This window comes from Mauremys reevesii, linkage group 25, assembly GCF_016161935.1.
Source record: "Mauremys reevesii isolate NIE-2019 linkage group 25, ASM1616193v1, whole genome shotgun sequence".
NCBI lineage: Eukaryota > Metazoa > Chordata > Testudines > Geoemydidae > Mauremys > Mauremys reevesii.
This window is the reverse complement of record NC_052647.1, coordinates 6,100,343-6,125,169: the sequence shown is the minus strand read 5'-3', so window position 1 is coordinate 6,125,169 and position 24,827 is coordinate 6,100,343. Positions and strand designations below refer to the sequence as shown.

The window sequence follows — 24,827 nt, the reverse complement described above, 5'->3', positions numbered from 1 at the left end:
CTGGAACATTCACCTTCCAGCCCCAGTGCAGAGAGACCTGTGGGCCCCTCTGCACTCTCCTAGCCCCACCTGAGTTCAGCCCATGGACTTTGTTCCACTCACCCAATGGATACACGTCACCTCGGGTTCCCATGGTGGCTCAGACGCTGTCAGGGCAGGTCGAATTCTGAGGATTTTGAGCTTTGCAGCCTCCTTATCTTCGATAATTTAGACAAGAAGCCAAGTTGACTCATGTCCTGTTGCATTATATCGTATCTACTGACAGCACTGCACACAGGAAAGCACCGTCTTCCCAGCATGCCCTGCTCTCCATCCTTCCGCCCTACCACTTCTCCCAGCCCCATAAGCATTTACCTTGCTGAGTACCTATGGGGGAAATTAACCACAGTGCAGAGGACCTAGCATCACTTCACACGATCACTGGAATGTGGAGTTGAAGGGACCCCAGGAGGTCAAACAATCCTTCCCCATGCGCTGAGGCAGGACCAAGTGCACCAAGACCATCCCTGGCAGATGTTTGTCCAGCCTGTTCTTAAAATCCCCCCAAAACAGGGATTCCACAACCTCCCTAGGTCACCTGTTCCTGTGCTGAACCATCCGTAGAGTTAGAAAGTTTTTATAAATATCTAACCTAAATCTCCCTTGCTGCTCACTAAGCCAATTCCCTCTTGTCCTACCCTTGGTGGACATGGGCACCAATTGATCACACTCCTCTTTATAACAACCTTTTGCATATTTGCAGATTATTATCATGTCCCCACTCAGCCGTCTTGTCTCTGGACAAAACATGCCCAATTCTTTCAACCTTCCCGCACAGGTCATGTTTTCTAAACCTCTGATCATTTCTGTTGCTCTCCTCTGGACTCTGCACAATTTGTCCTCATCCTTCCTGAAGCGCACCACCCAAACCTGGACACGGTTCTCCCACCCCGAATAGAGGAGAACAGTCACCTCCCATCTCTGACCCACCCCACTCCTGTCAATACATCCCAGAATGGCATTTTCCCTTTTTCAACAGCATCACACTGTAGACTCACTTTCCATTTGTAGTTCACCAGAAACCTCACACCCTTTTCTCCAGTTCTGCTGCCAAGCCAGTGAGTCCCCATCCCTCCCCTGTAAGTAACGACTTCCAACTAGCTTTGCACCCTCCTTTCATCTAGTCCATATTTCCTTAGCTTGAGTAGGAAAATGTCACGCGGGACTGTGTCAAAAGACTGACTAAATTCAAGATACATCACGTCCACCTCTTCCCTGCATCCACTAGACTGGGTCCCCAATCAAAGAAAGAAAATATGTATGTTTGTCAGGACTTGTTCTTATCACTTATTATCCTCTAGGTTTTAATAAATTGGCAGTTTAATCATTTGTTCCAGTATCTTTCTGGGTATTGAAGGTAGGTTCTCTGTCTGTACTTCCCTGAGAGCTCCTTTGTACCCTTTTTTGAAGTTTGCCCTTGTTATGAACCTCACCCATCCTCCAGGAGTTCTGGAAGATCCTTGCCAATGGTTCAGAGATTGCTTCAGCTAGTTTCTTAAGCACTCTAGGGTGTACCCTGCCGAGTTGCATAGATCTAACTTATCTAAAGAGTCTTTATCTGTTAACTTATCTGTTATTTCCCTGTTCTGGCCAGTTTCCTTCCCTCTTGTTCAAATTAACTGGTGTGAAGGATCTGGTCACAAAATTACCTTTTTAATCCTGTATCAGAGGGGTAGCCGTGTTAGTCTGGTTCTGTAAAAGCAGCAAAGAATCCTGTGGCACCTTATAGACTAACAGACGTTTTGCAGCATGAGCTTTCGTGGGTGAATACCCACTTCTTCGGATGCAAGTCGGATTCTTGCATCCGAAGAAGTGGGTATTCACCCACGAAAGCTCATGCTGCAAAACGTCTGTTAGTCTATAAGGTGCCACAGGATTCTTTGCTGCTTTTTAATCCTGCAGTCAGTAAAACTGAAGAGGTGCCCATACTGAGTGGCTGGTTGCTGACATAATGGTCAGAGATGCCAGTGGCCTGGGGGTGTTACTGAGTCTTGCTGTAAGCAGTCATCTAAGGTGGTGCAGCTGTAATGCCCGAGGGCTTGGCTACACGTGCAGATGTAGAGCGCTGGGAGTTAAACCCGCCTTCGGAGAGCGCAGTAGGGAAAGCGCCGCAGTCTGTCCACACTGACAGCTGCTTGCGCACTGGTGTGGCCACATTTGCGGCACTTGCAGTGACATTGGGAGCAGTGCATTATGGGCAGCTATCCCGGCATGCAAGTGACTGCAATGTGCTTTTCAAACGGGGGTGGGGTGAGTGTGACCGGGAGTGTGTTGTGTGTATGTGAGGGGAGAGAGAGTGGGTTTTTTGTTCTTGTAAGTTCAGACAGCAGCAGACCCCCTTTCCCTCCCGCCTCTCTCGCTCACACAACTGGTACTGGTTGCTCGTATTGGTTGCTTTGTCTTGGGGCAGATAAGCAGCCGGCTGTCAGAAAGGGAGCTTTGAAAGGGCATTTCTGCATTCCTGCAGCGATTCAAAAACAATGACAAGAGTGGCCACTTGACTTAAGGGGATGATGGGACGTTTCCGGAGGCCGATCAGAGCGCAGTAATGCAACACCCGAATCACACTGGCCCCAGGGTGCTCCAGCGGCGGAGCAGCAAATGTCATTCCACTCGCCGAGGTGGAGAACTCTAGCAGCGGAGTCAGAGCGCTCTATGTGCCTTGCCAGTGTGGACACGGAGTGAGCTGGGGTGCCTGGGGCTCCTTTATTGTGCTGTAACTCACAAGTGTTGCCAAGGCCTTAGTCACTTTCTGAGCAGTAGCTCTTCTTAACAGAAACAAACAGAAGAACAGATCTTCATCCAGCTCACAGTGAGTCTCCCTATGCGTGAGATGGTGCTGTCCAAGTCTCAGCTGTGATTGTAGCTCTTGTCAGCAGCTGTCGTTTTGGAGACGCAGACAGAACATCAGTTCTGTTCCAGGTGGTGCCGTAGTAACAGGGTTAACACAGGAAGAAGATGGAAGAGGCGGCTAATGACTATCCGTGCTTGACGGTGTCAGAGAGCGGGATGTGGGTGGTCAGGTCTAGTGGTCAGAACAGGACCTAGTAGCCAAGAACCGGAGCCGCAGGTCAGAGCCAGGGGCCAAATACCAGCACCAAGGGTCAGAGCCAGGGGCAGGAGGCAGGAGTCGGAACCCAGGGTCAGAATCGGGGTCGGAGCCGATGTTGGAGATGAGGAATCGGAGCTGAGGGTCAGAACCAGGTTACCTGGAGAGAGGCAAGCCAGGAGCAGGGCTGCACCAAGGCTGGAGCTATCACAGCTGTGGGAAGAAGCTTTGAGCAGCTACTGAACTGCCACTGCTGGGCTTAGGATCCTGTCTGCTGACCCTTCCCACCAATCAGGCAGCTTGGTACAGGCCAGCTGCACTCGTTAGGTTGCCTGGAGACTGGCTCTGCTGCAAGCCCTGATTCCCGACCTGCTTATCAAGCAGGTGTCTGGGGCGGCAATTCTGGAGCAGGGCGGCACTTTCAGCTATTCAGTTGCAATTCGGTGGAGGGTCCCTCACTCCCACTGGGAGCAAAGGACCTCCCGCTGAATTGCCGCAGATCACGATCGCGGCTTTTTTTTTTTTTTTGGCTGCTTGTGGCGGCCAAATCCCTGGAGCCGGCCCGGGTCCTTGTCGATGGTCCCATATGGGAGGGTCTTCAAGGGAGAGTCCTCAAGACGTGGGGCTCTCCAGTCCTCCCATCCAGGTGTCCATGAGCTCAAGGTGAAGAGAGACAAAGAAATACACTCAAGCTCCTCCTCCTAGGATCACTCTCATGTGTGGGTCTTACCAGGTCCCCTTTTCTTGTGGCCCCTCCTAGAGGAACAGCTCTGGTCCAATCAGTGTCACAAACGTGCTTCTTCCAAATAGATCAACCTTCCCCTGAGAAAAAACACTCCACACACACGTGGGTTTGCCCACTGAGGCAGGGCAGGGGTGAAATGCTGGCTGAGCCCTGCCTTCGGGCAGAGAGGCCAGGGGCAGAGGCTCAAAGCAGCCAGCAGGGAGCGCAGCTGCGGTCCCTGATGAGGGCTGGCTCACCACAATAGACTGAGCTAGGCAGTGACAGCTGGGCTGAAGGCTGGGCGGGCTATAAAAGCCCTGAACCCAACTCAGTCAGGAGGCTACAGCTCTGTCTCCTCACCACAGGCAGGGAGCCTCAAGGGCCAAGAGACCCTGGAACGGGGTGGAAAGGGGATAAGTGTCAGGGGATAAAGGGGACTCACGCTGGCCCTGTAACATAAAGCACAAGGGTGAAACCCCAGGAGCAGGCATGAGGACTCTTATTTTACCAGCCTCAGCACAGGGCGAGAAGGCGGAAACCTGTGCGGACCCTGTGACACCCACGTAAAGTCCGTTTTGGCTCAGTGAATTCCCCTTTCATGGTGGTTCGCTCTGTCCTGGGTGGATTGTGGTGAGCAGTGGGGTGTGGTTCACCCAGGGGCGGCTCTAGAAATCACGCTGCCCCAAGCAGCGCGGAGCGCTGCGCCGCCCTTCCCCGGTCCTGCGGCGGGCCCCTCTTCCTGCGGCTCCGGTTAAGCTCCCGCAGGCATGCCTGCGGCAGGTCGACCGGAGCCCGGGACGCGAGCGGACCTCCCGCAGGCATGACTGCGGCGGGTGCCGTGGTCCCGCGGCTCCGGTTGACCTGCCACAGCCATGACTGCGGCAGGTCCGCCGGCCCAGCCTCCCGCCCTCCCCGCCCCCTACATTTTGCCGCCCTAGGCACCAGCTGGTTTTGCTGGTGCCTAGAGCCGCCCCTGGGTTCACCTGCCTTATTTCCTCCTCTGGCTGCTTTAGAACAACACATTCCCTGTGGCTAAAGACATTTCTTTGTTCTCCTGGTTGCCATTGGCCAGCGGAGTCTATGATGACGTGTGCTGAGGTCATTAGTCGGGGCCCCACTATATTGTCCTGCCAACCAAGACTTCATTCTCCAAATCTTCCTCGTTCGAGTGCCTTCCTGAAGACAAGCATAAACTCAGCTGTCCCTGCCTGAATGAGCGTCGGCAAAGCTGTTCTGAGCAGGCGCCCGTAAGGGTTAGATTCACAAACACAAGTTACCAGTGTAGAACTACAGATGTTCCCAGATCCCCAACTGGTGTAAATCAGCATCGATCCAAAGGAGTCCACACACCCATGTAAAAGCAAAAAAAAAATTAATAAAAATTTTACAAAAATCTTAATACATGTCAGTCAGTTAGCAAGAGTTAGCCCAGCTGTAACCCTAATAACGTAAAACTTCTAAAAGCAAAAATAGTGTAAAACATAAAAAAAACCTGTGTACAAAGTTATTACAACCTTGTAACTAATAACCAAATATGCAGGCTTGCTTTTCTTAAAAGTAAAACAAACAAAATAGCAAAAAATGCTATGTATAAAAAAAATGTAGTTGTTGCTCTCTATTGTCTGTATTATTGACCAGTTGAGAGACCTGTCCAGGACTGGGGCGACCCTGTGTCCTATGGCACTCTCTCCCTCCATTGTAATTACTGAAAAAATAATAAAGTATTTAATTTTGCTGCACCCAAATAAAAAAGCAAAAACTATGTTTTTCTCCAACAATTTGGGGGCTTGTCCGGGATGGCAACGCCCACGGACCCACAGACGGCTACTACGGATCATTCCCCTTCAAACCCCATGGCACCAAATAAAAGGTATAAGACCTTTTAAAATCTCTATTGGGGTATCGGAGAAGAACTGCCCGTGGGAACGTCTGTCCCTGTTGGGCTCACGCCATCTGAACTTATTAACTGTGCAGCAAGATCAGATGCAAAGTGGTATTAAAAAAAGGCCCCAACAAGGTTAGTTTATAGCAGTACTGGGAACTGCTAAGTTGGCCAAGGTAATGCATAAGGTAATGCATAAGGTAATGCATAGGTAAATGCATTAAAATGCACCGGTGCTGAGGGGTTTTTACCGCCTCAAGAGGGGTTGTCATACCGCCTCATGGTATTGGTCCGGACCAGGTAAAAATGCATCGTGGTTAAAAAAAAAAAATTAAAAAGGTAAAAAAAAAATAAAAAAGGTTTAAAAAAAAAAAAGCAAAACCATTACAGGGTAATGTCCTGGTAATCTCCCCTGTAAAATGCTAAACCACAACTGCTTCAAAAAAAAAAAAAAAAAAAAAACACTCACTCCACTAACATTGCCAAAGTCCAAAAATTCCTAACTAAAAAAAACATTAAAAACTAACCCTAATAAAAAAGCAAAAAATTACACACTGGCAAAAAAAAATTTGTTAAACCCATGCTTAAAAATGTGGTATTAATTAAATTTTGGGGTTTATTCTACAGGCTGCGCCCTGTGTTCTAAATAAATCCTTCAGTATGTATTGCCCTCCCTAATTAAATTTTAAATAACATTGCTCTTATCCAGTTTTCAAATCACTTTTACATAACCAAATTGCTCACAAGGGGCTGCCATTAAATTAGTACAACAAAAAGCCTGGGTTATTTCCTCTAAACAAAAAAAAAATAATAACCAAATCCCTGTGGGCTGGGGCCAATAATGTAGTAGCCATTTAAAATATTCTTAAAAGCCAAAAACATAATAAAAAAATGGGCCAACTAAAAAAGGCCACCAGCCTTATTTTTAAAGCTCAGCTATCTTAACTACAGGCTGAAGTTGGTAAGTTACATGTTATTTCCACCCTTAGTTCTATAACCCAAAAGTTACTAACAAAAATGGTATTAAATATCACTAAGGCTAAAAAGGCATTGCAGTAAAATCTAAACCAAACTTGGCCCACTGCCCTTCCAAACACATCAAAAGTACCATCTAATCTATGGTCATAAAAACATACTTGGACACTTTCTAAATGAAAGTGTAAACATTCACAGTGCTCCTTCCAAGCATTTGGACCTGTGGGCTCCCACATACCAAATCCTGCCGGGTCCATAAAAAAAATGCATGTAAAACTAAATTATTTACCAAAACATCTAAAAAATTAAACCACATGGTATACCTAACTAATTTATAAACAGTACCCCTAAAATAACACCTAACATTTTAAATAAAAATAAAAAGTCAATAAACATTTTAGCCATTAAAACCACCACAGCTCAGTGTATCTATAAACTAAAGCCAAAAAAAGTTGTCACTGTTTATAACAATATTTGCTAAAAGGGTAAAGGTCAAAAAACTACCCTGACGGGACACCCATTTTTTTCAAGCTAATAATAGCTGTGTGTACGTTAAAGCCACCACATTGCAAAATATACATATTAAACTTATCACTGCTGCAGGCAATCATATTATTTACTGGCCTGCAAATAAAATGTTGTAAGTAGCTCTTCAATTTCAGGTATATTTTAATTAAACTAAAGTAGTGCCTAATCGGTTTCAAAATTTGCTTTCATTGTTACCAAAGGTTCAAAAAATCTCTAAATTGCAAGGGCAAATTCACATACTTCAAAATATATATCAAGCTAAAAAAATGCCTTTCATACAGCTTATAAAGTGTCTACTTTATGTACTAAGTATAATGTCTTGTGCTTTGTAACTAAAATTGTACAACAGCCCCATTATGTTATTCCTATAAAAATGTTATTGTTTGTAGTATTGTTAGTTAGCTTCAAATTGTGTTATTGTTGTTGTTGTTGTAAAAAATGTACTAATAGTAATGCCTTTCATGTTCATGCTAATCATGCATTGTCATTACATCCAATAAAAACCCCTAAGGTTAACATATCTGCTGTAAAATCTAAAATCCATGGTTTAATGCAAATAAAAATTTAAAAATATCTGTTGTACTAAAAGTACAAAAGGGGGGAGTGTAAAAGCAAAAAAAAATTAATAAAAATTTTAAAAAAATCTTAATACATGTCAGTCAGTTAGCAAAAGTTAGCCCAGCTGTAACCCTAATAACGTAAAACTTCTAAAAGCAAAAATAGTGTAAAACATAAAAAAAACTGTGTACAAAGTTATTACAACCTTGTAACTAATAACCAAATATGCAGGCTTGCTTTTCTTAAAAGTAAAACAAACAAAATAGCAAAATGGCTTATGTATAAACAAAATGTAGTTGTTGCTCTCTATTGTCTGTATTATTGCTAGTTATTGTCTGTAACAAAAGTATAAAGGCTTGCTGTAATTGTTTACCAGTTAAAAGACCTGTCCAAAACTGGGGCAACCCTGTGTCCTATGGCACTCTCTCCCTCCATTGTAATTACTAAAAAATAATAAAGTATTTAATTTTGCTGCACCCAAATAAAAAAGAAAAAACTAAGTTTTTCTCCAACACCCATTTATACCAACTGAGGATCTGGCCTCATATTATGAACTGCCAGGAATGGAGTTGTGTCCCAAACTGTAGGGGTTAAATACTATTATTATTTTTAATGCTTAATTTGAATTAAAAAATTGGGATAGTAGTTAGTGGCGGCCAGTCCACAGCTGCGCAGAGGGTGATCTCCGAAAAAGACTTTTTATGTGCCTGGGGATGGACTGGGAATCCTCCATGGACATTTCTAGGAAGCTCTACCGGAGGTTCTCTGCAATCCTGTGCAGGAGGTTTCTGGGAAGAGATGCCTTATTTCGTCCACCATGGTGGGACACTTTCTCACGCTGCTCCAGTGTTAACTCTTCTGGCGTCATTGTGGCACACAGCATTGCAGCATAAGGGCCAGGTCTGGACCTAGACGCTTGCAGCATCTGCTCCCTTTCCACCTCTGTTACCCTCAGGAGAGTGATGTCGCATATGGTTCCCTAGGGGAACTGGGGGAAGTTATAAGTGCTAGCCCCTAAGCCGCAAGTAACCCACCCCGGTTTGGTGAACTCTGGGTCACACAACCTCGCTTTCCCAGGCACGCCCTGTTTGTGGGATCACTGCACACTGCAGCCAGCATTTAAAAGGGGTGGTGGCAAACTTCCTGTTCCTTTCCACCCCAACCCCTTGCTGCTTCTTCAACAAGCAAAGTGTCTGTGCGGGGCTTGACGTTGGTGCCTGTCCTCAAGCACCATCCAGGTTGCTATGGGAAAGGGGCTGTGCTGAGACTGGAACCATTGATCCCAGATGTCTGAAAAGCTGCAGCACGAGATCTCCTGCCCCTGCCTCGTGGGCTCACTCACCATGGCTGCGGCAGCAGAGCGACTCTTGCAGTAGCCAGCGGTTCTGCTTATGTTGTGGCTTGTGGGGAAGTGCATTGGGGGCTGTTTATTTTATTGACTGTGACGGGTTGGATCACAGAAACTCCCTGGGAGCTGCCACCTGATGTGCCGAGACTACTTCTGCTCCTGCTTTCCCTGCCAGCTCAGGACTCAGCACCCTGTGAGCCAGACACTCCCGTCTGCTCCAACACAGATCCAGGGTCTGAATTACCTGCCCCAAAGCTGCAGGTTTACCTGAAAGCAGCTCACAGAAGTGTTCCTGCCTTTAACACCCAGATGCCCAACTCCCAATGGGGTCTAAACCCAAACAAATCCGTTTTACCCTGTGTGACGAAGTGGGGGGGTTTCTTGGGGTTTTCTGTGTTTTCCAGTGGGTTGCATGCAGAGGGAGTGGGACTCAGTGTCCCCGGGTGTTACTGGAGGTGAGGGGAGAGAGAGTTTGTTGTTACAGAAGACCGGAGAGGGAACTTGGGACCCCAGCCGATGGCCTGGAGGATGGAGACCCCAGCAACTGGTGACTCGGAGACCCGGCTCAGGAGACAGAGCTGGCTCTGGCCAGTGGGAGAACAATGGGCTGCGAAGAGAGGACCCCGGTGATCTAACCAGCCGGTTCCAGCCAGAGGAGGGCTGAGAGGAGAGCAGACCCAGGCCTTCCTGTTTATGACCCCATTTCCCTGGAGAGAAGACAATGGACAGAGGTGGGGGTTGGGGCCGGGGATATCGGAGGCCCAGCTGGGAAGCAGGGTGGGGGGGGGCTCTGGGCTGGAGAGGGGGAGCAGGCAGAGCCCACCTGGATGCAGGGGAGACTTGGATGTGCTGTGTTGAGGGAGGCCAGGCCTGAAGCCCTGAGAGTTTCCTGTGCTGTGTTCAACTCTCAATAAACCCTCCTGTTTTACGCTGGCTGTTTTACGCTCCGGTCCAGAGAACAGGGTGAGGAGGCCCTGGGGGTCCAGAGCGTGTGGACTCCCTGAGGGGGCCCACGGCGAGAGACAGACGTGCTAAGGCTCAGAAAGGTGCAGCTCCAGGAGGTGGAGGGGCCTGACCCCGAGAGAGAGTGGACCCCCGAGAAGGGCTGTCGCACTGAAAGGGGCACCCCCCCACGGACCGCATGGGGCCAAGAGTGGGCATGATCTGTGAGTCCTTGACACCCTGTATAAAGCTTATGCAGGGTAAACTCATAAATTGTTCACCCTCTATAGCACTGATAGAGAGCTATGCACAGTTGTCTGCTCCCCCAGGTATTAATACACACTCTGAGTTAATTAATTATTAATTACCTTATTATCAGCAGGTAAGTATGAACAGTGCTCTGGGATGGGATGTTAGATGGGATGGGATCTGAGTTACTGCAGAGAATTCTTTCCTGGGTGGTGGCGGGTGAGTCTTGCGCACATGCTCAGGGTGTAGCTGATCGCCATATTTGGGGTCAGGAAGGAATTTTCCTCTGGGGCAGATTGGCAGAGGCCCTGGAGTTTTTTTGCCTTCCTCTGCAGTGTGGGGCACGGGTCACTTGCTGGAGGATTCTCTGCAGCTTGAGGTCTTCAAACCACAATTTGAGGACTTCAATAACTCAGACATAGGTTAGGGGTTTGTTATAGAAGTGGATGGGTAAGGTTCTGTTGCCTGCATTGTGCAGGAGGTCAGACTAGATGATCATAATGGTCCCTTCTGACCTTAAAGTCTATGAGTCTATAATAAGTAAAAAGTGATTTTATTAAATACAGAAAGTAGGATTTCAGTGGTTGCAAGTAGTAAGGACAGAACAAAGTAAGTCACCAAGCAAAATAAAATAAAATGCGCAAATCTATGTCTAAACAAACCAAATACAGATAAGATCCTCACCAGTTCCAGAATGCTCCCTTTTACAGGCTAATCTCCTTTTCGCCTGGGTCCAGCAAATCACTCACACCCCCTGTAGTTACTGTCCTGTGCTCCAGTTTCCTTCAAGTATCCTGGGGGGTGAAGAGGCTCCTTCTTTAGCCAGCTGAAGACCCAATGGAGGGGTCTCTCTTGGGTTTAAATAGACTTTCTCTTGTGGGTGGAGATCCCCCTCCTCGCTCCCTATGCAAATCCAGCTCTGAGATGGAGTTCTGGAGTCACCTGGGCAAGTCACATGTCCATGCATGACTCACAGTCTTTACAGGCAGAAGCCATTGTCCACATGGTGTCTTGTATGCCTCCAGGAAGACTTCTTATGTGGATTGGAGCCTTGCAAGATGCATTGTTCCCCAAGTGCTTCCTGATCAGGTACTTAACCTTGCAAATTCCTTCCTAAAGAAACTGATCAAATGCCTCACAAAGCTTACTTAGAAACCAAGCAAGTATACAGCCAATATTCTTAACCTCAAGTAGAAAATGATATATGTGTACAAATAGGATGAACAGATGTAGCAGACCATAACCTTTACAGAGATACGTTACATGGCACAGGCAGCACAAAACATATTCCAGTTATGTCATATTCCCATAAAGCCTTATGGGAGGTACCGTCACAGTAGCTCTTGGGGAAGTGCATTGAGGGCTGTTTCTTTTATGAAAAGATTTAACCTTGCACCTTAAACAATGTCTGCACTGTCAATGCTACCCTTGTGCTTTGCATTCTTTGCAGGTGAAACCTTGTCCGTGGGCGCATCCTCCACACCGGGACAGTGACTTTTCCATACTAGAAGGTGGAAAAAGAAGGCTCAGGAGGACATGTTCAGTGAGTTAATGCGTGACTCCGAGAGTGACAAGACCGAGCTCAGTGAATGGAGGATTGCAGTGTCAGAGAACATGCACAGTGACCGTGAGGCTAGGAGAGTATGCAGGGAACAGGAGCATGACACGCAGGACGAGATGGTTCGGATTATGAGGGAGCAAACAGACATGTTGAGGCGTCTGGCTGAGGTTGAAGAAAGGCAGCTGGACACTAGAGTCCCGCTGCACCCTATGCTGAACCTGCTGCCCTCGTCACCAAGCTCCACATCTTTCTCTCCCAGATGTCCTAGGATGGGGGTGGGAGGAGAGGGGAAGCTCCGGTATCCCTTGTACTCAACTCCAGGGGAGGGGACAAGGAACAGAAGGGGCCCATTCCCACAGCGTTGATTGTTATAGTGGTACAAATTGTAAGCAACCTGTCCTTGTTTCTCCCCCACCTCACAGTGTTATCAGCCCCATAGCCACAGCTTCTCTTTACTTTTCTTTGCTGACTCTCATCAGTGTTTGTGAGCATAATAAAAGTTAATGGCTTGAGGAGAAAAGGCTCTTTATTCGCTCAGCACACTGTGGTCAGCGGGGGTGTAGTTTACGGTGGGGGGACATGCAATGAAGGGGGCAGCTTGGTAAGGAACAACACACAGAAGTTTCACATCACTGTGGGTCATGGATGAAACTAGTTTTCAAAGCCTCACGGAGACGCAGTGCATCTCAATGTGCTCTTCTTATGGACCTGGTGTCTGGCTGCTCAGAGTTGGCTGCCAGGCAATCTGCCTCCACCCCTCACCCCACCGGAAACTTTTCTCCCTTTGTTTCACAGATATTGTGGAGCACACAGCAAGCAGCAACAACAATGGGAATACTGCTTTCACTGAGATCTAAATTAGTTAGCAAACTACACCAGCGGGCTTTTAAACGTCCAAAGGCACATTCCACCACCATTCTGCACTTGCTCAGCCTATGGTTAAACTGCTCCTTACAGCTGTGCAGGCTGCCTGTGTACGGCTTCATGAGCCATGGGAGCAAGGGGTAGGCTGGGTCTCCAAGGATAACCACTGGCATTTCAACGTCAACAATGGTTATTTTGCAGTCTGGAAAGAAAGTTCCTTCTTGCGGCTTTCTGAAGAGACTGGAGTTCCTAAAGCTGCCGGCGTCATGTACATTTCCTGACCATTCCACACTGATGTCGGTGAAATGGCCCTTGTGATCCACCAGCACCTGCAACACCATTGAGAAGTATCCCTTTCGGTTTATGTTCTCTTTGGCAAGGTGGTCTGGTGCCAAGATAGGGATCTGTGTTCTGTCTATCGCCCCACTTGTTTCCCAGGAACCTTATGTAACATGGGGATACTGGTAATAGCCTCCTTTGTAAAGGACATTGAGACCTTCTGAGGAAATGAGCTACAGAAGAGGTAGATAGTCTTAGGGTGCAGGTCCAGCACAGGCTGGTCTGGCCCCTCTCCTCAACAAGGGGTCAGCTGCTGCTCTGGAGGTGAAAGGCTCTTGGTATCTCCTCAACCACAAGCCCTTGTAATGTCCTAGGGACGATCTCCCTTTGGGTTCCTCACCAGGACGTCGGTTATTCCTTCCCCTGAGAATCCACCCTTGAGATTGGAGACTGGCCACTTCCCAGGGCTTTGGGAGACAAGTCAGAGCTGCGGGACACCAGTGTGGGGCTGAGGTGGGCCAGCTACTGCTCTCAGTTACCCGGGTGCAGGGCAGGAGTAACTCTACTGAATTCAATGGGGTTACGCCTGATTTTTCTGGGGAATATTCCAGCTGCTGGGGGTGGTTCTAACAGGGCTTCCCACGCCCAGGAAAGACACTGCTCAGTATATTCTGGGGTAGGAGTTTGCTCATGGCTAAAGCTACGATTATGTCCTGGAGGTCATGGACCTGAGGTCTTTCCCCTCCAATTAGCGTTGCCCCCCAATAATCCCCACCCCAGAACTGACCAGGGGGCGGAAAGCTTCCTAGTCTGATGGGGGAGGAAGGCCATGGGGCACCCCCCAGATCCCTGCGCTGGGTCCTACCTGGCGAGGCCCCGCTGCCCAGGCCTGTCTCCTCCCCGAGGAGCTCAGCTGCAACGCCGATAATCTTGACACGGTGGAAGGGGGTTGCATGTGGCGCAGCGGCGTGGACGGGGAAGGCCGTCTCCACCACCAAGCATCCCCGTCTGCCCTGCTGTTGGTAGTGGGGGACTCCCCGTAGTTGCCCAGCCATGGCAGGAAGAGGGGGGACCCCCTGGAGCTCTCAGCTGCCGTGGGAGGTGAGAAGGCCCTGCAGCAGCCCATCCCCCGTGGGCAGTGGGGGACCCTAGACCTCCCACTTGCCGCAGGTGGCGGGGAACTGGAGCTCCCTGCTGCTGCAGGCGGTGGGATCCTCCACAACTGCTCAGCTGCCGTGGGGAGCAGGGAACCTCAGAGCTCCCACTCACCCAAACAATTCATGTAAACAAATAGGATGAACACACTTAGCAGATTACAAGCTTTCTAAAGACACCATCCAAGGGGTATTTAGCGTAAAGCATATTCCAGTTATGTCATATTCATGAGCATATTTCCATAAAGCACATGGAGCACAACATCACAGGGGGCTCCAGCCGGTTCGGTTTTGTATTGCAACTCCTAGGTATTGACCCCGGCCCTGGTTGCTGCCGACTCCTCCTGGCAGAAAGGTTACTCCTGGCAAGAAAAGCAGAAAAATGACAATTGGTTCCAAGGCCACTGAGAGTGTAATGTGCCAACTGGTGGGTTGTCTCTGGGAGGCGACACACAAAGCCCCTGGATCCTGACCCATCGGGATAATGAAGCCAAGGGAAATTCTTCATGGTGCTGACTGCTCATTGGGGATGATCCGTCTGCACTGACAAGGTTTCAGTCCCAGGGGACAATCTGGTCTATTCAGATCATTACACTGCAAGAGCCAATGCCTGCCTAGTCCACAGTGAGTGACCCCTGGAGCGCCCAGGAGAGCCAAGGGAAGGGAAAGCGGAGGTGCCAGGACAGGACATTCTGTTCTGGTGCCTAAGACATCTAGGATACCCCTCGATAGTGACCGACTCTCACTGACACTTGCAGTGACGTTCCCAGCTGGCTCATAACCAGTCCTGCATCACTCAGGGGGCAAAACACCTTTACAGCAGTGATGAGACCCAGCTAGAGATGACTGTGTCACAGGCTGGTATTGGAGCAGAGCAGGGGACCTCTTACCGTCTTGGTGCTGGTGGTGGGGACAGCAGACATGGACAGATCGGATGGCTGAGATTTCGTGCTGGACATTCGGAATCCCTTGATCCATCTCCTGTACTCCTCTCTCACCTGGAGAGTGAGGGACACGGTCACTGCACTATGTAACTAACGCTGAGAAGATCAGACATGGCCACCGCGAGGCCGGTGAAGGTGCTGGGTGGGCGCTGACGGGCCATGGGCGTTACCTGGCGATTGAGGAGACAGTGCACCAGGAAGATGAAGGCTCCCTGCAGGCTGTTGACGATGGTGAATAAATACGCCATGACCGTGGCTGCTGGGCCGACTTGGAGGAGACCCAGGCTCCATGAGCAGCCCAGAATGAAGAGCTGGGCGATGGCTTTAAAGGTCAGTAACCTGGGTAAAGGCAGATGGAGAGATCCCGTTACAATAACCCTGTGGAGAGCAATTGGATCAGGAGGATCCAGGCAGTGGCGTGGAGCTACCGGCCCCTGCTTTCCTGTGTGGGACAGGGTTACTCTCAATGAGAACACTATGGGAATTCGTTCCCATGGATCCTAGATATGCTATTCCCCTTCTGAAATCCCTCACACCCTCCGGTGCCAAGGACCCTCCAAACCAAGGCATCTGACCCTCCAAGATTGTTTTGTTGCCTTCTCACCTGTGGTCTCTGAGGGTGGACACATCTGCATTGAGAGAGGAGAGTCTGTTTCTCAGGAACCACAGGGTCAGGGCAAAGAACGTTATATTTATCTGTGGGAGGAGTGGGAAATATTTCCTGTAAAAGATCCCATCTGGGGCCGGTGACTCCAGCTGAGGCAGAAAATGATCCCAGGGGACTGAGCTGAACACTGAAGAATTGGGGACAGCTCATTTCCGGTGGGAATCATCCCCTCCCCTGTAATATCCCCTGGCAGCTCTCGGTCCCTCCCCATGCGTGGAGCTGACAGCACAGCCAGGGCTGAGATGGAGCAATGGGATCAGAAAGGCCAGATGCTTATCAGAGTTCAATATGGAGCCTCTCCAGTGAAGTCAGGAGTAATTTTGGGTTTACACTGGTGTAACTGAGAGCAGGATCTGGTTCAGAGATTCCAGATCCTGCCTCTAGAATATTTCCTGCCACTTCCAGGCTGTAACAAATTCCCCACACACACACACCAACTTCCCCAGGGATAAGGAGGAATATGGAGGGACATTTGTTTCCCCCCACAAAAACCACTGCAGAGAGGAGCCCTCTCCCTTCCTCGTTCCTTGGGTCATTAACTCGACTAGACCAAACTCTTCTGTCTTCACCTGGCAAAACTCCTGCTGACGTCCCTGGGAGCTGGGCCCGAGTAACGGCTGCAGGCCTGGGGATACAGCACAGGGACTCATCCCAGGACTGACGACAGCAGATGAGCCAGGTGGGACCTAACTGGGTCTTTCCTTGTGTTTTATGGGCCTTGTTCCCCTCCCTGCTTCACTGAAATCAATGGGGTCACAGAGGTGAGAGGAGAATGGGGCCCTGTGGTTCTGTGAGGTACCCACCAGGATTATGGCACAGACTGGACCCAGGAAGCTCCAACGAAAGCCTCTGTCCAGGCTGAGCCAGCAGCTACAGGCAGGGAGGAAGAAGAAGGTGACTTTAATGAGGTTACTGCCCTTTTTCAGCCCCGGGGCAGAGAGCGGGTGTCACAGGGCAGCTGGCTCTCAAAAGCGAGATGGATCTCAGCCTGCCTGTGACATGGCCGACTCTCTTGCGGGCACCAGGCAAACAGCCCTTCCCATGTACCTCAGCATCTCCTGCTTTCAGCCACCACTTCCTCTTCCACCTCCTCACATGACCCTTTCTGGTGGATGGGCGCAGTATTGATGGAGGGCCAGACATGCAGCGGATGGACCTTGGCCCAGCTGCACTGAAGGAAGTGGAGCTGCCCTGATTTACCCCACTGAGGATCTCACCTGGGGTGTCTAGAACACGCCACACCCTGTTTCAGTGGAGTCGCTCACTTTAGAGAGGGGATCCGCAGGGATTTGCACACAGGAAGAAGGTGCATTTGTTTCCTACCCACCAGCCCCACAAACCCAGCCTGGGAGCTGGGATTCAAGCTGGGATCTTTCTGGCTTGTTCTTCCGCATCATCAGTGGGGTGAGGAGTGTAGATGGCTGACAGGGGGCAACTCAACTGCCGCGCTCGGGGCAGCTTCGTGTCCCTGGGGATGGGAAGGGTCCCATGGGGACATTCAGCTCCCAGGCAGGGTGAGACGGGAAATCTAGGTTCAAGTCAGACCTGGGGTGAGCTGGAAAAGCACACGGAAGCCCCATCCCAGCTCCCCTTTGGGACGGGCGCTGCACGTACTGTGTGAAAGTTCCGTAGCCACCAGGATTCACCGCTGCAGAAATAGCCACCACCAGGGCTGGGAATCCGTAGCCGAACGGGTACATGAATCTCTTCTTGAACCGGCTGGCGCTGGTGTAATTCACGACCTGCAGGTTCCTGACGGTGAGGAAGAGGTGCAGCCCCTCCAGGAACATCCAGCTGAAGCAGGCCAAGAAGAGGTAGTGCAGGAGGCCAGCAATGACAGCACACGCCACCTGGGGGAGACAGAGAGCCCAGGGGCACTGTGGTGGGGAAGGGAAATGCTAAGTATGGGGAGACCTGCCGGGGGGTCACACGGGGATTCCTGCTAGCACAGCTCTCCAGGTACAGCGCTCCGTGACCCAGAGACGGCAGGTTCCTCGGTCTACGGAGGGTCCTGCGGGTGCACATTGCTGATGCAGGAAGGGAGTAGAGATTAGTGGTTAGAGCAGGGGAGCAGGGCTCAGGGGATCCAGGTTCTGTTCCCAGCCCTGCCACAGAGTCCCTGGGTGACCATGGGCAAGTCACGTAGGAGAGGGATCGAGGCATAGGGAGACTGTGACATAGGGATAGAACTGGCTGAACTCCAGGGATTGGGGACGCTCAGAGCACTGTGCCCAGTGTGAAGGGGCCTAACGGGGTGGAAACAGCCCCCCGGGAACCCTCCCAGTGTCCTGCACAGCCCAGAATCCAGGGAGCACAAGGGGTTCAAAGCCACACACCCCAGCCCTGCTGCGAGTGGAGGCACAGAGCAGGGGAGAATCAGGCCGTACCTGACTGCCGGGGTGGGTCACCTGGGTGAGGAAGAGCAGGTCGGCCAGGAAGAGGCAGAGGCAGAGCTGCAGGTGGAGGGAGGTGCTGACGTTGCGGATGGAGCGGCACAGGAGGAAGGTGAGGATGGCGAGGAAGAGGCACAGCAGGGAGAGGGTCAGTCCCACGTAGGTGATGATGTTGAAACTGAGAGTCGCTTCCTGGGGACAGGAAAGGAAAATCCCTGGGAGCGAGGAGTCCAGGGGTTCAGGTGCCACGTCCCGTGTGTTCCCAGGGAGCATCGGGCATCACAGCCTCTCCCAGCCAATGGGGCTGAAGTACTCTCAGAGGGGGAGCCCTTTACAAAGGGGGTCCACTGAGGCTGACTTGGGGCCCCACTGGGACCTAAACCTGACTGGGGCTAGAACCCTTTGTCCTTCCTTCTTCACTCCTGCTCCCCCGTCCCTCCATTACAGATGCCAGGGCACAACATTGTCACAAGCTCACGGCTTCCTAGACTGTCTCTATGCTGCATCTGGCAGCTGCTCAGAAATGTCTGACAGGTCAGGGATCCTGCTGCCTGAAAAATTCAGGTCACTGACAGATGAGCTGAAGGAGAATCCCCATGAACTGTTAGCAGTATAGCACCTGTGATGAACAACAACATTTCTGAACACTAGAGGGCGCATGTGGGTGGACAAACACAAACGTGCACTCACACCACTAGAGGGCATGTGCACATAGACACAGACAAACACCACTAGCGGGTGCAGGATGTTAGGGAGATTCCCAAACCTGAGCCATCTTTTGCTGGTGACAAATCTGAGGAACTGTCACAGATTGAAGTGTCACTAGAGGAGGTGTTCGAATTAATTGATAAACTTAACAGTAACAAGTCACCGGGACCAGATGGCATCCACCAGTTCTGAAAGAACTCAAATGTGAAATTGCAAAACTATTAACTATGGTTTGTAACCTGTCCATTAAATCAGCTACTGTACCCAATAACTGAAAGACAGCTAATGTTACATCAATATTTTAAAAGGGCTCTAGAGATGATCCTGGAAGTTACAGACCAGTAAGTCTAACGTCAGTGCCGGGCAAATTAGTTGAAACAATAAATGCGGCGCTGCAAAGCGCCAGTGTGGTCAGTGCGGCTCCCAGCGCTGTACGTTATTCCCCACAGGGAGGTGGAGTACGGACAGCGCTGGGAGAGCTCTCTCCCAGCGCTGGCGCTTTGACTACACTTAACGCTTCAAAGCGCTGCCGCGGAAGCGCTTTGAAGTGTAAGTGTAGCCAAAGCCTAAGTGAAACTCAGGAGTCGGTAAAGGCTCAGGAGAGCAATGCTTCTGTGGAGCAAAGTAAAGATGAACTGGGGCTTTGAAAGATTCCAGAAGAGAACCATTTTCAGGCTAGTCTTTGCAAGCAGTTTGCTGCAATAGAAGGGTGTGGAAGTGATTTAATCGAGGACCTTTCAGCTCCTAACAGCCAGAAGTTTTCTGTTGTGAATGGATCCACTGACTTTACTTTGGAAAGATCCAGAGTGGATTGCTTAGGGCTTGGCTACACTTGCAGATGTAGAGCGCTGGGCATTAAACCAGCCTTTGGAGACCACAGCAGGAAAAACGCTGTCGTGTTACACTGTGAGATTCAAGTGCACTGGTGTGACTACATTAGCAGCTCTTGCAATTCAAGTGGCTGCAATGTGCTTTTCAAATGGGAGTGTGTTGTGTGTATGTGGGAGGAGAGAGAGTTGGTTTTTGAGGTGCCGAGAGCGTGTCAGAATGCTGTCTTGTAAGTTCAGACCCCCCACCCCCCTGCCTCTCTCTCACACACACAGCAAGCAGCATTCCACAGTAATGGTTGCTTTGTCCTGGAGCAGCTGGCTGTCAGAAAGGAGCTTTGAAAGGGGATATCCGCATTCCTACAGCCAAGTTCAAAACAATGACAAGAGTGGCCACTTGACTTCAGGGGATTATGGGACGTTTCTGGAGGCCAATCACAGTGCAGTAATGTTCACACTGATGCCTGGGCATTTCAGCTGAGGTGCAGCAAGCTTTATGCTTCTTGTGGAGGCGGATTACCAGGAGCGCTCCAGCTGCAGAGTCCGTCTGCTGTAAGTGCCTTGCCAGTGTGGATGGATCGGGAGTTAGGGTGCCTGGGGCTGCTTTAATGTGCTCTAACTCACAAGTGTAGCCAAACCCTTAGAGAATGTCTCAGATGAAATGAAAATTGTCAGGGAATTTGAACAACCCTATGACCAAGTGGCTGTGTTTGGCCAGCTTGTTGGGAAGACAATGGTGTTGGGACAGGAATGTCTCCATGATGATTCTTTAAGTGAGCAGTCTGCACTTCAGGGTCTGAGGACAGATTTGGTTACTGATGTTTCAGAGCAGAACAGTTTTATGGATGAATGCTTAAGGATGCAGGGAAGAGCAAGCAAACATTCACCCTCACACTCTTTGGATTTGTGTGGTATCTCTTTAAGACAGAGTCCAGCCTTGAAATTGGTAACAGTTAAGGATCTGAATACTGGTGAACAGGATCCTGTCTGTGTGAATGCAAATTACCTGGCATGGGGCGGGGGTTAGATGGAGCAGACAAACTGACTGACAGACCATGCTGATCTGACTGATCTCCTGACTGATCGTGCTGGGGGCTCTGCCTGTCTCCAGCACTCAGGACCCTGAGCTACCACCATCACCTGGGAACCCCGACCAGTTCAAGCCTCATGGAGTGGGTGAGATCCATCTCTCTCTCTGTTTTCTTTTCTACCTCAGGTATTAACCTTTAAAATGTAACTGTTATGTTTGTTTAGCCCTCCTGGTGTGGTTATCGCTATGATTCAATAAATGACTTTTATGGTTCAGCTGGTTGCTTCTCTCTCTCTCTCTCAATTTTACTCTTTTGTGTTTTAGCTTCCCCCATTTACTCTGCAGCGACGCTTCTTGTACCTAAGCTAAAGATCCCTGTAGTGCCCCAAAATACTGTGGGGTTTGCTCATCAAGTGGGTTACAACCAGTACAACTGTGATGTGAATGTGTGATAGGGATGTGTTAAACTTGGGGAACATGGGTGGGTGTGTGGGGCAGCTGAAAGTGCTGCTCAACCCAGCCCATTGAGTACAGGAACACATGAGGGGATCAGCTGGAGAGTGCTGATTGACTCGGCCCTCTCAGACTTGCTCTGCTAGTGTGTGTGTGCACATGTTCATCTAGTTCTAGGGCTGGAGGAACCTAGGTCCTGCAGGAGAGCTCCATTGGGAGGGGACTTGCAGGAGGAAGGAGCAGAGCTCCATGTGAACACACAAGTGACTTTCACAGCACGTTAATAGAATTACAGAAGCCCCTCCCCCAGAAGAGTAACCCTGATAAATGAGCTACCCCCAAAGTAACGGGCACGTCTGGGAACAGCAGGCAAAAAGCCCTTTTCCTTCCTCAGGAACGTTGGATCCCAGGCATGTTGGTTAATGCTGCTGGGAGATTGCTTTAGGTGAAAAACTGCTGTAATAATTGATTTTAAATTCTAAGGAGCATGTTATGATTTTCATTTTATATGTAACCAGTTCCGTTTCCATGATCTTGACTCAGTACCTCTTAAATCTTAATCTTTGATAATGAATTTAGGATTATTCCACTATACATATGTCTCAGTGCTGCGAGGTTATAAAGATCTGATCCTGAGCTGTACCAATCAAGCTGTTTAGATTCTGTTCCCTGGTAATTTCTGTGAGTGTCCTGTGACAGTAACCTGATGCTACTGGGGGACACTTTCAGAGGGGCTTGGGGGCTGCAGTGCCACTACTGTTACCGTGCAAGGTGGAGCAAGGGCTGGCAGAGCCCTGTGGAGATTGGTAGGCTGGCTAACAGACCGGTGGTGTTATGCTTGACTAGATATCAGCTCCCTGAGAAAATCTTCATCTCGCCGGATGAGTAACAAGGTGACTCAGAGTCCTGGGCAACCCAAGAAAGCTGCACACATACCCCTATAACCTGCTTTCCCTCCTCCAAGGGCCTCTTTATCTTAGCCAACCCTCAAATATGTTCAAACCATGTTCAAATATGTTAAGGACTGTTATAAAGAGGACCCTGATCAACTGTTCTCCATGTGCACTGGACGTAGGAGAAGTAGGAATCAGCTAAATCTGCAGCAAGGGAGATTTAGGTTAGATATTAGGAAAAACTTTCTAACTATAAAGATAGTTAAATTCTGGAATAGGCTTCAAAGGGAGGTTGTGGAATCTCATCATTGGAGGTTTTAAAGAACCTATTGGACAAAGAGCTGTCAGGGACGGTCTAAGTATAGTGCTGGACGGGATGATATTTCTAGGACCCTCCCAGCCCTACGTTTCTAGGATTCTCTGAACTGTGGAGTTTAACTGGTGAGCCCCTCAGTGAACTGCCCCATCAGCCTTCACCCAGCTCTAGTCCAATGTGAATTAACAACAAAATGAGCTGGTCCCCGATATGGAGACATCACAAGACCAGTGAGCAGAGCAAGACATACTCAGAAGGGATAGCTCAGTGGTTTGAGCATTGGCCTGCTAAACCCAGGGTTGTGAATTCAATCCTTGAGGGGGCTACTTAGGGATCTAGGGCAAAAATTGGCCCTGCTAGTGAAGGCAGGGGGCTGGACTCAATGACCTTTCAAGGTCCCTTCCTGCTCTAGGAGATTGGTATATCTCTCCAATTGTCAGAGATACCCAATGACAGTTGTTCCCTTGTAGTGCAGTGGGGGAAGCTAGGGAATCCAATGGTTCCTCTTGGATAAAGTCTTGAAGTACACAAACAGGGCCTTGGCTTAGAAAAGCAGAGATGACTTCCCTCACACACTATTACAGGCACCTATCCTAAGCCTGTAAGTAAACAGATGCAGAAATAAGCTAGACGGGAGGGAGGATAGCTCACCAGAACAGAGTCCATTCCACTTACAAGCCAGAATTCATCAGCAACACTGTTTTTCTGGGAATTCAAAGACAAGAATATGATTAAGAACCAGACGCCAGGTCACTAATTACAGGGATTAGTGACCTGGCGTCTGGTTCTTAATCATATTCTTGTCTTTGAGCTGAGGTCTTCTTCCATCTCTGCAGAGAAAGGGCAAGGGAGGAAGCCCCCACATCACTGTTACAGTGGACATTAAAGAAGCCCCAATTTCTCTAAAAGACGAAATCAGGCCTCTGAGCAATTGAAACAGATACTTCAAACAGTTTAATAGGAAATGTGTGCACCGTATATACAAAATCTGGAGCTGGGTTATTTACATATGACCTTGTTGGTGAGATACATGGCCAGCACCTGAAAAAGAAGTGTGAAGAGTCATCAGTATTTGTCCAGTGCTCCTTAATACACATAAACAGAGTGGAGATTACTAGGGAATAACAACATGATAACATGGACTGGGAATAAGCTGCTGGATACGGTATAGAAAACAATCACCAAAACAGGAAACACTACAAGATTAGGGGAACCCATAATACTTAATATAGTCGCTTCTGAATTAGCAGAATGTGTTAATTCAACAGGGGTCTCTATTGATTTTCTTACAATAGTTAATTGTTACAGGAACATTGTCTCCCCATTGAGAACTATAAGCAATAACATCTCAGACTCCCGCTGAGTTTCGCCCTCCTCTGCTAACTGCTGCCTGGTGAATCCTCACAAGCCCTGCACCCAAGGGGACAGTAAACTGGAGAATGAGGTGGTGATGGAGCCTAGAAACCTGACCATTCAGTGACCTTCTGATATGAGGTGAAGGATCATAGTAGCTAACTTTGGAGGATGAGTTATATGTGCTGAGCACCTTCTCTGAAGGGCAGAGCATCCTTATCTCCCAATAACATCAGTGGGAGTTTGAGAACACTAAGCAACTCACAGGCTTGGGCAAGACAAATACAAAGACCTTGGGTGACTAAAGTTAAGCACTAAAATCTGCAGGTAGATGCCTAAATAGCCACCTGCAGAGGTGCTGATTAGGGCACTTAAATCTCTGTCAGCTTTGTGGTGTTTCAAATAGATATTTGAAAAACAAGGGGACTGATGTTTAAAGGCATATTTGGCCTTTGGTTGCCATTAGACAACTTTATGCCAGGTGAGTGGGTTTTCCAAACCCGGATACCTGAACTCAGACTCCTAACAACCACAGGTAGGTGCATCAATAGGGGTGGGGTTAGTTGTAAAGTCACCCTTTTGCTGCCCTATGTTGCAGTGGAGCAGGGCAAAGTAGCCATAAAGCTGCCCTAAGAGGCAGCTAGGAATTCCCCAGCACGTGCAAATCCCTAACACTCAGAGAACCAGCGTATAGAGTGTACAGCCAGTGTAGCTGGCTGTATGTCACCAACTCCTAGCTTCCCACCCAAGTATATGGGGGGTGAGCTGGGAACAGAAGATGGCACACACAGTGTGCGTTGTGCTACAGCTATCTCCAGTGCAGCAATGGCTGTTACAAGACAGCGTAATTTAGAACAACCCAGAGTCTAGAGCTCAGGTGTATTTGAGGATCTGGGCCAGTACTTGGCTGTTACTATAGTAATGACCCCTGAGCAAGCAGTATAATGTACATGCTTATCACTGAGCTTGTCCAGAGGTTGCATGTCCATCAGAATGACTAGATGTCCTGATGTGTAATAAAAACGCTTGAGTAATAAAAATCAACCCAGGCTACTTTACAGGGCCTGATCCTTCTCTCACTTACAGCATCT

At 49.2% G+C, this 24,827-nt stretch overlaps 3 protein-coding genes across 4 annotated transcripts in view; 1 reads left to right on the top strand and 2 right to left on the bottom strand.

The window, feature by feature from the left end:
- Positions 1–186, bottom strand: part of LOC120390991 (adhesion G protein-coupled receptor E3-like) — a 50,091-nt gene extending 49,905 nt beyond the window's left edge. The window contains exon 1 of the mRNA XM_039514136.1: positions 103–186. Within this exon, the coding sequence (XP_039370070.1) occupies positions 103–133 (31 nt within the window). The 5' untranslated portion in view covers positions 134–186. The remainder of the gene's footprint in view (positions 1–102) is intronic.
- LOC120391382 (adhesion G protein-coupled receptor E5-like) overlaps positions 1–24,827 on the top strand; it is a 1,047,477-nt gene that overhangs the window by 938,997 nt on the left and 83,653 nt on the right. The window lies entirely within an intron of this gene.
- Positions 11,584–18,568, bottom strand: LOC120391405 (putative adhesion G protein-coupled receptor E4P). The gene is made up of 7 exons (XM_039515066.1): positions 18,151–18,568; positions 17,378–17,613; positions 16,567–16,633; positions 15,701–15,792; positions 15,267–15,435; positions 15,043–15,150; positions 11,584–14,514 (listed from the first exon to the last, which is right to left on the bottom strand). Exons 1-7 carry the CDS (start codon positions 18,427–18,429, stop codon positions 14,509–14,511), a joined length of 957 nt encoding a protein of 318 aa, XP_039371000.1. The 5' UTR covers positions 18,430–18,568; the 3' UTR covers positions 11,584–14,508.